At 39.7% G+C, this 13,249-nt stretch overlaps 1 protein-coding gene across 1 annotated transcript in view; it reads left to right on the top strand.

Annotated features, from left to right (window-relative positions):
• The window catches only part of DAB2 (DAB adaptor protein 2), a 56,899-nt gene that overhangs the window by 23,513 nt on the left and 20,137 nt on the right, over window positions 1-13,249 (top strand). The window contains exon 2 of the mRNA XM_004387893.3: window positions 11,452-11,641. Within this exon, the coding sequence (XP_004387950.1) occupies window positions 11,551-11,641 (91 nt within the window). The 5' untranslated portion in view covers window positions 11,452-11,550. The remainder of the gene's footprint in view (window positions 1-11,451; window positions 11,642-13,249) is intronic.

Below are 13,249 nucleotides of genomic sequence, written 5' to 3'. Positions count from 1 at the left end.
TGCAAAATTTATCATAAACTTAAGAATTCACCTTAAGAGCACTTTTGAATTGGGTGGTATGGGGACCCTCATTTGAGTTGCAGTAAGCTCCTTTTACAGCTTAAATTCTTCTAAACTCTTTATGATGATGCTATTCCGTAAGCTCTGATAGAGATATTCCAAATAAAAGCTTATTTTAAAAGCAAAATGAATGGGGGGGGGTAGAAAATTAGGAGAAGTCATTTACAATGAGTCAAGAGTATTCAAAGTTGCCAACTCAAGAACTCAAACTTCTACCATGGCTTTAAAAAAAAAAAATCTGAAAGGCTAAGCACTGAATGGTAGAGAATGTACTGAAATAAATTTGAATTCTTTGATCTACGGGTTGCGTCTTTGACCTTAGCCAAATGCTTTCTTCCAAGGAGCCAAATCAACGTTAATGAGTCAGTTTGACCAAGTCTGACTACTGCTACCAGGACAGAAAAAAACTCTGTGACAATGTCTGATTAGACCATATCAAATCCCTTTACTGTTGTAGCTCAGAAACTTAAGTGAAAAGCTGAATGAAATGCCATGTTCAAAGTACTCTGCTAAGCTACCTTCCTGTTCTTTGCTTGGTATATCTACTAAAAAGAAGGCAGTCTTGGTTCAGCTTTTATGTAATGTGTTTCATACAGTCTGCTTAAAAAGTATTTAAAAACAAACTGACACATATAATGTCTAGAAATAGGGAAATAGGGTCCCATGCTATAACATCTAGATCTCTACTTGTACCGGCTCTATCCCCAGTTAGACAAGTCATATACTTTCTTGCCCTCAGTTTCCCGATATTTAAAAGGAAAAGATGAGACCAAATTATTCCCTCGGTTTCTTCCAGCTCAGTAGCTTAACGCACTTGGTATGTCTTTAAGGGGACAAAGGATTGTTGAAGTAGACCAGTGGTTCTCAAACTTGTCTGTACATTGGAATCATCTGGGAATCCTTAAACTATATTGATGCTTTGGTCTCCTCCAGAGATTCTGATTTAATTCATTTGGAAGGAGGATGTGTGTGGACATCTACATCTTAAAAACTCCCCAGCTGATGTGAAGTAGACCTTCTAAGCTGTCAGTAGTCATGATGCAGGCTTGGATTTGACTCGGGATCCCTTAGGACAGACCTCTCTGAGTAACTTAGATTTTGTTCCCAAAGTTCTGTTCCCATCAGAACCTATCTTCTGTAAACTCAGAAGCCAGAGTTGGGTAGGAGGTAGCTCTAACATTAGCAAACCCGCTCACCTTTTCACCTGAAACTTTCCTTATTAAAGTACTATCCCTACATGTTTCCACTTCTGCTTATTAGTCCTAGTTCTAAAAGTTCTAAATGTGTTTAGACACTCGTTGTGGATAAAGCAATGTTGGATGCAACACAACATTCTGGCTTCTCTGAAACCTAACTTCCGTTTAATGAGCATTTTCTATAGGCTATGCACTGAAGTCTCTACATAAATTCTTACTGATTTCCTTGTAATGGATCTGCGAACTATATTCCCATTTTACAGATGAGGAAATTAATATTTGATAAGTTGCCTCCAGCCACAGAGCTAAACAATGGTGAATTCCAGGTGTGTGGGACACTCAAGCCTCAACTCTTAGCTGCTTTGCTATACCATCTTGTCTTAGTCTCCTAGTGCCGCTTTAACACAAATACCACAAGTGCATGGCTTTAAGGAACAGAAATTTATTTTCTCACAGTTCTGGAGGCTAAAAGTCCAAATCAGGGTCTCAGCCTTGTCGATTCCTTCTTTGTAGGTAATCTCAGGTGTTCCTTGGTTTGTAGACAATCCTCACATAGTCTGTCTTCCCCCGTGTCTGATCTGCTCATCATGTAACTGAGAAGTGATCAAGTTTAGGATCCACCCTACACTGCAATGATCTCAACTGATTGATTGATCACATTCCATCAGATTACATTATGGAAAGTGGTTGCATTACATTAAATTACATCCACGGGTATAGGGGTTAGGATTCCAACATACATTTTGAGGGGACACAGTTTAATCCATAACATACCTCTACCCAAAATCTACGGTATAGGGAACTCCAACTCTGATCTGCTTTGGTTCCAAAGATAGGGAAAATCTTCTTGGTTAAGGAGTTCATATGCCCTTTGAGTCCTCAGCAACCTTTCTAAGGGTTAAAAGCAGTGATACATTCTTGCTGTAAATGCGTAACTTGTGTCTAGTTCATTGATCCCAGCATATTCTGTTACTGAGGCCCCTACAGCAGTGTCAGCATTTACAAGAAAATCTTCTTAAGGAATCCTTTTCAGGGTGTGTTAACATAGTCTTATTCCCCAATTAAACAGGCTGCAAAACTCTTCCTGTCTGCTCAGCTTGGCCTTTGCAGAGTAGAATAAGTGTTTCTAAAAGCATAGGCGTCCAAGCAGTTAATGGGGGAGGGCTTTGCATCAAGTGTAAGGAACAGCATAAGTTTGCTGCAGCATCTCTGGCAAGGTCCCTTATTCTGAAAAGGCTGCTTTGAAGATACTGGTGAAGGCTGTTTGCTGGCCTCTTGGCCCCCGAGGTTTGCCTTAGAGGTTAATATTTCACATGTCCTAGTTCAGCACTTCAGCTGAGGCAGGCATAAAGTTCCAAAGGACAAGGATGCACATACACTGACCAGTACAAAGTACTAGACATTCTAGCAAAGATGTGTATATTGCTTTTTCTTGACTCTCCTTGATTCTCTTTCCTGTGTCTATTTAATGTGGCTCTTTCTGAAAAGTTAACTGGTATATTAAATGGGATCCTGGCTTTTTGAAAACAGCCTATAAAATGCAGATGAAGATCAATGAGATTTTAGACTGTGCTTATCTGCATTATTCCATCTGATTCACAATGGGTTACGAAAATTTCTATGAAACAAATAAAGCAAGACAGGAAAAGAGAGAGTACAAATAGTAGAAAAGGGAACACAGACAGCTCAATTTTGAGCTCAGCAACTTATTAGCTATAGATCTTGGGTTGCCGAGCCCATTTCATTATTCATAAAATGGCAACACATCTTATTTCACAGGACTGTCATGTCTTAAGTACTTGGTGTATTAGGTGTTTTCCCCATTCCTCTTAACATTAAAAACAGATTCTATATCATCTATGGAATGGTGCTACCATCAAATAAGTCCTTAAGTTATTTGTTTTACCAACATTCTGAGACTGACCAAATTCCTGCCTGCTCTGTATTATTACGGTAAGAAGGTACACTGGGCTGGAGGGGACAGGGGTGAGTTATAGAAGAGACAAACTTGTGCCATCATATTGCTTCAGAATCCTAGAATGGTTAAGTAGCAACATTGCTGACACTGTTACATTCCTGCTGGTGGGAAGGGTAAGCCAGTCAGTATATATAAAAAGGTGCCAGTCCAATCTGTCCCTACAAAGCCCAGACTGATCAGTGCCCACCATATTGGCGATTCCAGGGTTCTAGACATCTTGCATGAATCACTTTAAGGAAGAGACAAACTATAACTGATTCTTGTTAGTACAAATGGCACAGTCATCCTAAGATAACTCGTGCAGTCTTCCGGTACACATCTCTTAGAGCCTTCTCAGAATCCAAGAAAGATGTTGCAAGCTCCAGAATCTCTCCTAGTCATCTGATTCTAGTGACACGGAAGGGGGAAGTCCCCACATTCTTTCAGGGAGGCTGTATTAAGTCCAAAATCCAAGTTAGATATCTTCACTCAAATGGGAGCTAATTTTATGCATTTACGTTCCATTACAACTTTCTGTTTAATGTGAGGCCTTAAAAATGGGTCAGGAATATACAACACTTTTAGATCTTCATGTTTCCAGATGTTTCTTCTTATTTCTCTGCTCAAGCTTCTAATGAAGGAGACAGCCTGTCCCAGAGAACCAGAATAACTAACCAAGTTTAGATGGGAAACTGTCAACGTGACGTTTTGTGCATGCTTTGAGCTCTAGTTTGTAACCCCTGCCTTAATCTCTTTGTGTATGTTACTTGACTAATTTTGTGCCCCTTGGTTAGAAGGGCCCCTGGGACTAAACCCAACAAGTAAGAAGGCTGTTTACTACTTGATTTTCCTACACCCACTTGGGTGTGTGTCCCTTTGTGGGAAACCTCTTACCATACTAGAGCTTTAAATCAGCCCTCATAGTTTAATGTAATCTAGACACTTCCTTCAACAGTACCTAGTTCAGGAAGGTAAAGGAAATAACTAAGAAATGTTTTGCCTTTGGGATCCCTTTACCAGGACTGATCTCTTTCCAAAAATAAGTTCATTCTAAAACCCACTGAAGCCAGTGGGCGTGGTTGACGATTCTGTAACCATGTTGGAAAGAGTAAGCTTTTGAATGTTGGAGTTAAACTGATTATTCTCTGCAAAGGGAAGCAAGTCTGGAAGCAAGCCTTCTTCCATCTACCACACGGACATTTGAAAAGTCTGTGATGGGAGGCTTTCTCTTTAAGCCTAAGGAGAAAGGTGAATGTTATCACGCTGGTATATGATACACACACTCACACATACACTTTGTTAAAATCTTTCTTTAAGACTTTCACATTGTTTTAGAAAAGGAGTTTATCTTTGACTCTTGAGGCCTATGAGCAGAGACTACCTTCTGCTTATTTCAGGGATTGTAGATACATTTCTAATTTGTATGGCCTGTAATGGAGACCTACTATAATGGTTATTGCAATCTAATTTGCAGATCCCTTTTCATCAGGAATTAGTAAAGGTACTTTTTCTCCCTTGTCTTTTGTAACTGCCCTATAATCCCAAAATAGACTCTTTTGTTCAGTGAAAGGATATAAACAAAGGATACCAAACACCTTTAAAACAATTCCAATGCTGAAAAAAAGTTACATTTAAATGTCCAGAGCAAATTTCTTGCTGTAAAACCAAGATAGCCCCACTCACTTAGAATCCTTCCATTCTGAGCCAGTCCACCAATACTAGATAGTTTTTATACCTGGTCTTAAGTAGTGAGATTCCTATGTGTTGTATTACTTTCATGAATTAATTCGCATGCCACCATTCCCTCCCCCAAACCCCTCAAAGTACTTCGTGGCACTTCTCAAATTCCTTTAAAATATTGTCACTTTAGAATCAAAATTGCCAAACTTAATAAGCTTAGTCTTTTCTGGTCAGAAATAATATCCAGTAGGAAAGTACAATATCAGGTTTCAATGATGAGAAACTATCTCTAATGCCTAGGCTATTTTTTCAGCTAACCCAATTCCAGACCATCTATCAAGCCCATGCTGTCAACCCATGTATTGTTGAACTTGACATTGACCTAAACAAGACAAGTTTGAAGAACTAGCTGCACAAATACTTCAGGTGCCCTCCATAAATTGAAACTATTTTGGAATACTCTTTTGTAGTTCTTACACTTGGTTAAAAGTGAATATCTTAAACTACGTAAATATAGCCTTGGAAGCCAAAACAATGTGGTGTTGGTTATTTTTTTCTTTTCAACTTTTTAAACAGATTTATTTGGGCATAATTTATACACTATAGAATTTACCCTCTGTAAGTATACATTTTTAGTAATTTTATAAAGTTATGCAACTATTACCACAATCAAGTTTTAGAACATTTTCATCAACCCAAAAAATTCATATTTTTTTTTGCAATTAATCTCTGACCCTACCCACGGCCCTAGGCAACCACTTGATATGTCTTCTATTTCTATAAATTTGCCATTTCTGGACTTTTCATATAAATGGAATCATACAATATGTAGTCTTATGTGTCTGGCTTCTTTCACCCACTAGATGTTTTTGAAATTTATCCAGGTTGTAGCATGTATCAATAGTCGTTTTTACTGCTGGATAGTATTCTATTTGTATGGCTGTACCCCATTTAGTCTATATCTGTTCACCAGGTGATGGACATTTTCATTGTTTCCAGGTTTTGGCTACTTTGAATAATGCTGCTCTTGAACATTTTTGTTCATGTCTTTGTGTAGATTTGGCTTTTCATTTTTCTTGGGTAGGTTCCTAGGATTGGGATGGCAGGGCTCTGTGGTGAATTTATCATTCTTTATGTATATATTATATATATAAATTTTTTTGGTACAATATATATAACAAAAACCAAACCCATAGCTGTCGAGTCAGTTCCAACTCATGGCAACCCCTTGTTTACAGAGTGAAATTGCTCCGTAGGGTTTTCTTGGCTCAATCTTCATGGAAGCAAATTGCTGGGTATTTCTTGTGTGGCACCACTAGGTGGGTTCAAACCATGACCCTTTAGGTTAGTAGTCAAGTGCAACCATTTATACAACCCAAAACAAAACAAAACCTGTTACCAGCAAGTCGATTCTGACTCACAGTGACCCTATAGGACAGAGTAGAGCTGTCGCTCGTTTCCAAGGAGTGACCAGTAGATTCGAACTGCTAACCTTTTGGTTAGCAGCCGAGTTCTTAACCACTGCACCACCAGGGCTCCCTTATACCACCCAGGGACCTTATATATAACAAAACATTTGCCATATGAACATTTTTAAGTGTACAATTCAGTGATATTAATTACATTCACCATGTTGTGCAACCATCACCACTATCCGTTTCAAGTCACAAATTAATGTGGTTTTAAATAATGCTTGAAGGTTGATGTTTAAATGAATCTTGGATCTGTCACATTTAGGGTGTTCTTAAAGAATAGTTTTTCAGCCTGTAAAATCAAAACAGATTAGCATTACCATTGTATCAGTTGGAGTCCAGTCAGGAGAGAAACCACATCAGTTATTGAAGTAGGTCTTAATGCAAAGAGTTAACTAGATATAAAGTTGTTATCTAGATAACTGAGAGGACAAAGAGAACCCTAAGTCATAACTGGGTAAGCAAACTACAGAAATCACTACCACCCCTAACCCTGAAGGGACAAAGAAGAGATTAGAATCATCAAAGTGGGGCCTCGTGGGGCAGCTACTCCAACCTCTGAGAAGGGCCTGCTGCTCAGCAATGGCTGGTGTCTCTACATTCTGGGGAAGGGCCCTATAGGCCAGAGACCCTGATCTCTGGAGAGAGTACTGGGGGACTGATGCTGGTGTCTCAGAGGGGGATATAATAAGGCTATTTCAGCAAGTGGTGGAAATGCTGAAAACTGGGTTCAGTACCTGTTATGGGAAGGAACTGTTGCTGCCTGGGTGAAAAAGCACTGCTAGAGTAACACAGGGGCTGTAAGCCCTGAGAAAGTCCATGTGAAGCAGATAGGAATGTACAAGTCCCTTCTGGAGCTTGGCAGTCTCCTTCTAGCACCCCCTATTGGCAGAGACACCACATAGCCAGCTAGCAAAGCAGAAATGTTGGCAGAGTTCCAGCAGGTATAGAAAGGTGATTTTGAAGTTGAGACAACTTAATCACTGGCACAGACCACCCGGTTAGCTACTCAGCATCCACACATAGCCTTCTGCACATTTGAACTTCTCCCCCACAACAAAATAAGTGTTTCCATCCAATAAAATGCGACTATCCTTCATTCAAAGGAAAACTTCTCACCCTCTCCCCAAACTGAGGAGGCGAAACATTCCAGTAGTCATTGTTTCAATCACCAGGAAATAGTATCTTTGGGGCTGCATTAACCACTCCTCGAATTTTGTCACAGCCCCATCTGAATAATCTGCTACCCACAGACTAAATTGTACATTTAGCATCCATAAAATTTTAAAGAAAAAGGAGAAAAGTTAAGAAATAGGTAATGCATAGAAATGTATACATATAACAAGGAAGGAAGAAAATAGGCATAGCTGAAACAGTCCTCGTTACCATTCAGAGGAGTGGGTACACATGCTAACACTGAGAAATGAGTCTCCTGCCTTCAAGTTTACATTTCAGTGGGTGGACAGACAAGTAAACAGATTCATGAAAACCATGCGATGGCCATGTGTGTTTGGAAGGGAGGAGGTCTTACTGTCCCTGAGACAAATAGGGGACAATTGGGATAGGGATGTGAGGGGGTGGGAGAGTAAGAAATTTCTAGGAGAAATGAGTATGTATGGGTTGGTATACAGGAGTGAAAGTAAATAAGGTTCACCAAAAGGGGCAAAATCTTGAAGAGCCTCATATCCAAAGCTGGAATCTAAATAAATCTGTCCTAAATGCAAAGGGGAGCCACTACAGGATTAAGCAGGGACGTTTCAAACTTTATTCTCAAATTTAGAAAAATTTCATCATTTAAAAAAAAAAGTATCTTCACAATTCAGCATATAGAAACCATAGACTGGAGCTTCATGGTTTTCATGGGAGAAAAAAGTAGGGGGAAAAAGTCTCACAAAAAGGATTAGGTGTCAGATGCATGCAGCCAGAAACCCCCAGCAGGATGAAAACCAAAGTAACTGGATTTGGTCAGGAGACCATCAGCAGTTGAAGTTGACTTTCTTAGACTAGAGTTGAGATGAACAGTCGTTTGAGGAGAAGGGAATATGAAAGAGACAGAAGCCGAGTGGGTAGGAGACTATCTGTTGTAGATGTTTAATCCTGAAAGGGTCATGAAATGGTCATCAGAGGTCTACAGGGTCACACAAAAGCTTTTTCCTTATTTCTAAGGTGAGGTCTGAGCAACTTTTAAATTAAAGGAAACAGCCTGGTGGGGAGATGAGGGTGCAGGGAGGGTGAATGTCCATGTGCCTCCTTAGACAGAGCTATGATGATTTGTTGGAGAAACTTATTTTTAAAGTAACTTAATCTCACCTCCTGATTTTGTTAACGTGGATAAATATCCACTTTAAATTTGCTGAAATTAAGGAAATAATTATTGCCCCTCTGAAATTAGAAGAGTAGGGTGATGACTAGGAGACTTGTTTATCATGTGGCCAGAAAACAAATTTTGGGAACCTCTGAAAGCAGTCAAGGCTCTGATAAAAAATAGAGGTGTTGTATTAATTTCCTAGGGCTGCCATGACAAATTACCACAAACTGGGTGACTACAAACAGCAGAACTTTATTCTCTCACAGTTCTGGAGACCAGAAGTCCAAAATCAAGGTGTCAGCAGGGTTGCTTCCTTCCGAGGCTCTGAGGCTAAGTCCATTCCATGCATCTTCCTAGCTTCTGATGTAGGCAGCCTACAATCCTTGGTGTTCCTTGGCTTGTAGACATATCACTCAAACCTCTGTTGCTGTCTTCACATCACCTTTGTGTCTCAAATCTCCACCTGTCTTTTCTCTTATAAGGACACCTGTCATTGAATGTAAAGCCCACACTAAATCCAGGATGATCTTATCTCAAAATTCTTAACTTAATTACATCTACAGAGACCCTTTTCACAAATAAGCTCATTCACACGTTCTGCGGGTTAGGACTTGGACATTTTTTTTTTTTTTAAGGGGGGGAACTATTCAACCGACTACAGGTGTCTAACAGCATCTCTGTAGCTTCTCAGATGAGATTCATCAGCACAGTGTGAGGACTATGACTTGAGGCCAAGCAGCTTGGGTTAGAAACCTAGTTTAGCAGCTGTGTAACCTTGAGTGAGTTTTAACTCCTTTGTGCCTTAGTTCCCCTCTGGAAAATAGTTTAGCAGCTGTGTAACCTTGAGCGAGTTTTAACTCCTTTGTGCCTTAGTTCCCCGCTGGAAAATGGATATAATATGAACTTCACAGGGTTACTATGAAATTTTTTGAGTTAATACAGGTAAAAGGCTAATAGTGCCTGGCCCCCAAGTCTTATGTATGTGTGATTTTGAGTCCTCTGCTCTTGTAAGAGCTCTGCTGCTAACCAAAAGATCAGCAGTTCAACTCCACCAGCCTCTGCTTGGAAATGCTATGGGGCACCTATAGGGTCGCTATGAGTCAGAATAGACTTGACAACTTTTTTTTTTTTTTTTTTTTTGGTTTATTGTTGTACAACTTTCACTTATAGACAGACTACCTCACTGGCTGCCTACCATCCCTACCAGTCAAATATCTTTGAGCAAAATTAACAAATGGAACAATTCATATAACATTAGTCATACATATTCTCAGAGATGATTCACAGATACTCATGGGGGTTGGAATTCAGTTCTAACCTGCAGGAAAGCCTGTTCACATTTATGAAGCAAGCTAAGTGCAATTTAAGCTGATTGAATAAAAATTTGAGACTTAATTTTTATCATTTAAAGCCCATTGCCATCGAGTTGATTCCAACTCATAGTGACCCAATAGGACAGAGTAGAACTGCCCCATAGGATTTCTAAGGAGCAGCTGGTGAATTTGAACTGCCGACCTTTTGGTTAGCAGCAGAGCTCTTAACCAGTATGCCACCAGGACTTCTTTTATAATTTAAATACAAATAAATGGCATCTACTCCCATGTGGTGGAACTCTGGTGACATACTGGTTAAGAGCTCAGGCTGCTAACTAAAAGGTCGGCAGTTCAAATCCATCAGCTGTTCCTTAGAAACCCTATGGGGCACTTCTTCTCTGTCCTATAAGGTCGCTGTGAGTCATAATCGATGGAGTGGGTGTTTCCACGTGGTACGCTTGGTTCTTGAATTAAAAAGCTCAAATAAATAGGTGGTGCAGGCACAGAATTGAGGGCTTTTGGTGGTTTGGGGGGCATCCCAGCCCAAGGGTGGTTTCACAATATTACAAAACAGTGAATGCCCTTTCTTTTGTCCTTGGTCCTCAATTCATGTAAGAAGTTAACCTTCTTGTTCACACTTTCTCTGGAGCTGTGTAGAAACTTTGACCACCTGGGAGGTGAGGGAAATTTTTGAAATGTTAGTTTACTTCTGTGTGCTTACAATGATACTGTGGTTTTCCATTTAACCTACCATGATACTTGGGGGAGCTTTAAGAGAGCACATGCCATGACTTTTTTGGGGTAATAAAGCTAAATAATAGCATAAAAATATACTCAATAAATTGCACAATTGGTACCTCATAAGTTCATTCTTTCCCTGGTACTTGTTAAGTGTTAATGTCAAAAATTGACGCCTTTTAAAGTGCTTGGATAGCCCCGGAGATCATATGTAGAATCCTAATATTTTAAAAAGCTTTTATTAGTATGAATAAGATTAAATTTATACCTCTATTCTTATCACTGCCTTTATAGTTAAGTGACTTTTGAAGAACCAAAATTTGTAATACCCATTTTCAGAGGCCAGTTGCAATCTTATCAGGCTCAGTATTCAATTTCTATTTTGCTATGAAACCTTACTTCTCTATGTATGACAAGTTTTGATCACTGTGCTTTCATACTGGGTTTTTATGCCAAAGTTCCAATACAGACTACTTGGCTAAATAATCATTAAATATTGCCAGATATCAAATGCTTAAGGAAAAATCTTTTAATCTTTCCATTTGGAGAATTACAAAGAAATCAGTTCTACCCACTCTCCTGCTTCCAGAGTTCAGCTAATCAAGGAGTAGGCACAAATGAGTACAGACAACTACATATGAGACTCACTGTGTGTAGGTCTATTATGACATAAAGTCTGGGTTTGCTGTTTTATGATCTCACTATGCCTCTTGAATTCTGCCTACAGGTGTCTGTAGGTTATGTTCATTTGAGACTTCTCCATCGGGAATCGCCTGGTGTCGTTACGTGTCTGCTGGAGCTGGCGTTTGCTGCCTGCCCTCTTGCCATGTCTAACGAAGTAGAAGCAAGTACAACCAATGGTCAGCCTGACCAACAAGCCACACCAAAAGCACCATCAAAGAAGGAAAAGAAGAAAGGTATGGAGAAAGCCTCGGGAAGCCAGTGAGGGGAACGAGAGGTGGCTAGGTCTGGAGAAACTTGACATTCAGGGTTAAGTCACAGCTGGCCCTTGCCTTGCTCAACCTCAGTTTAGTCTCAAGCTATCCCAGTGGTAGGATTTTCACCTTCCATGCAGGAGATCTGGGTTTGTTTTCTGGCCAATGCACCTCATGCACAGCCACCATCTGTCAGTGGGGGCTTGTGTGTTGCTGTGATGCTGAGCAGGTTTCAACAGAGTTTTCAGAAAGGGATGGAAATCTGTTTCCAAAAATCATCCAATAAAAACTCTATGGAACACAAAGGAAGGTTGTCCAATCTGCAACCGATCATGAGGATGGCGCAGGATTGGGCAGCGTTTTGTTCTGTTATGCACAGGGTCACCGTGAATCGGGACCAGCTGGACAGAAGTGAATAACAACAACATCCTAAACAGGAAAGTTGTACTTTGGAAGAAGACATTGGTTAGCCCCACATACAATAAGACATGTCTCTGAATCCTGAGATTGCACCAATGTGCGTCTTTCCAGGAAATTTTCACAGGATCATGTTCATTTGATAAATACAAATATCAGTTATTATATGGTTATCTTTAACTCATCTGTTTACCACTTTGCTTTATTGAAGTGGCTGCCTTTAAACAGTAAGACCTTTGTTTTTTTAGACCTTCTTCTTTTGATCTGAAGTGCCACTAGAAAGTACCAGAGTCCTTAATCATTCATAGCTGAGAATATGCAATGACTTACTTACCTTTAACTACGACGCTAGCTATAGGAATTAGAATGTACAGGCTTTTTAAGAGAAGCAAAAGAAGTTAATCATAATGCCTGTTAACAGTTCAAAATGCCAGTAAATTATGTGGCAGCTTTTTTTTTCATTCAAAAAATGTTATCTTCCGTTTATCCTTCAAAACCTTAAAAAAGCTATGATGAAGAATATCCTCAAACCCCACTTCACACGTTCCTGTCAGTCTCCCATAGTTCAGTCCATTTTGCACCTTGAAGATTTATTTTCTCCCCATTCCAATTCTATAGACAGTAGTAACCTAACCAGTCGCTGGAAAGCTGATTCTGACTCATGCCGACCCTGTGCATGGCAGAATAGAAATGTGTTCCATAAGGTTTTCAGTGGCTGGTTTTTTGGAAATAGGTCATCAGGCCTTTCTTCCAAGGCACCTCTGGCTGGATTTAAACCACCAGCCTTTCAGTTAGCAGCTGAGTGAGTTAACCATGTGCACCACCCAGGGATTCCTATAGACACCTGGGGATTCATGCACACACCCAACGATTCCTACAGACAGTATTAGAGGGCATACTTTGCTTAAACGGAGTAAGAATAAGACAAGGTAGAATATTACAAATTCAATCAATTGTAGTATAATCAAGATTTAGTCTAAAGACACTCAAACTTTGGAGATTCTGGAGCATATTTGGTCATACCTTGGACTTATTTTTCTTTCTTTTTTTTTGGGTGTTTTTTCTTTTTTTTTTTTTTATTATACTTCAGGTGAAGGCTTACAGAACAAATAGTTTCTCATGAAACAGAAGTACACATGTGATTTTATGACATTGGTTAACAACCCCACAACA

This window comes from Trichechus manatus, unplaced genomic scaffold (assembly GCF_000243295.1).
Source record: "Trichechus manatus latirostris isolate Lorelei unplaced genomic scaffold, TriManLat1.0 scaffold00197, whole genome shotgun sequence".
NCBI classification, from domain to species: domain Eukaryota; kingdom Metazoa; phylum Chordata; class Mammalia; order Sirenia; family Trichechidae; genus Trichechus; species Trichechus manatus.
Note: the sequence above shows the minus strand (reverse complement) of the source record. Positions and strands in the feature narration are given on the sequence as shown.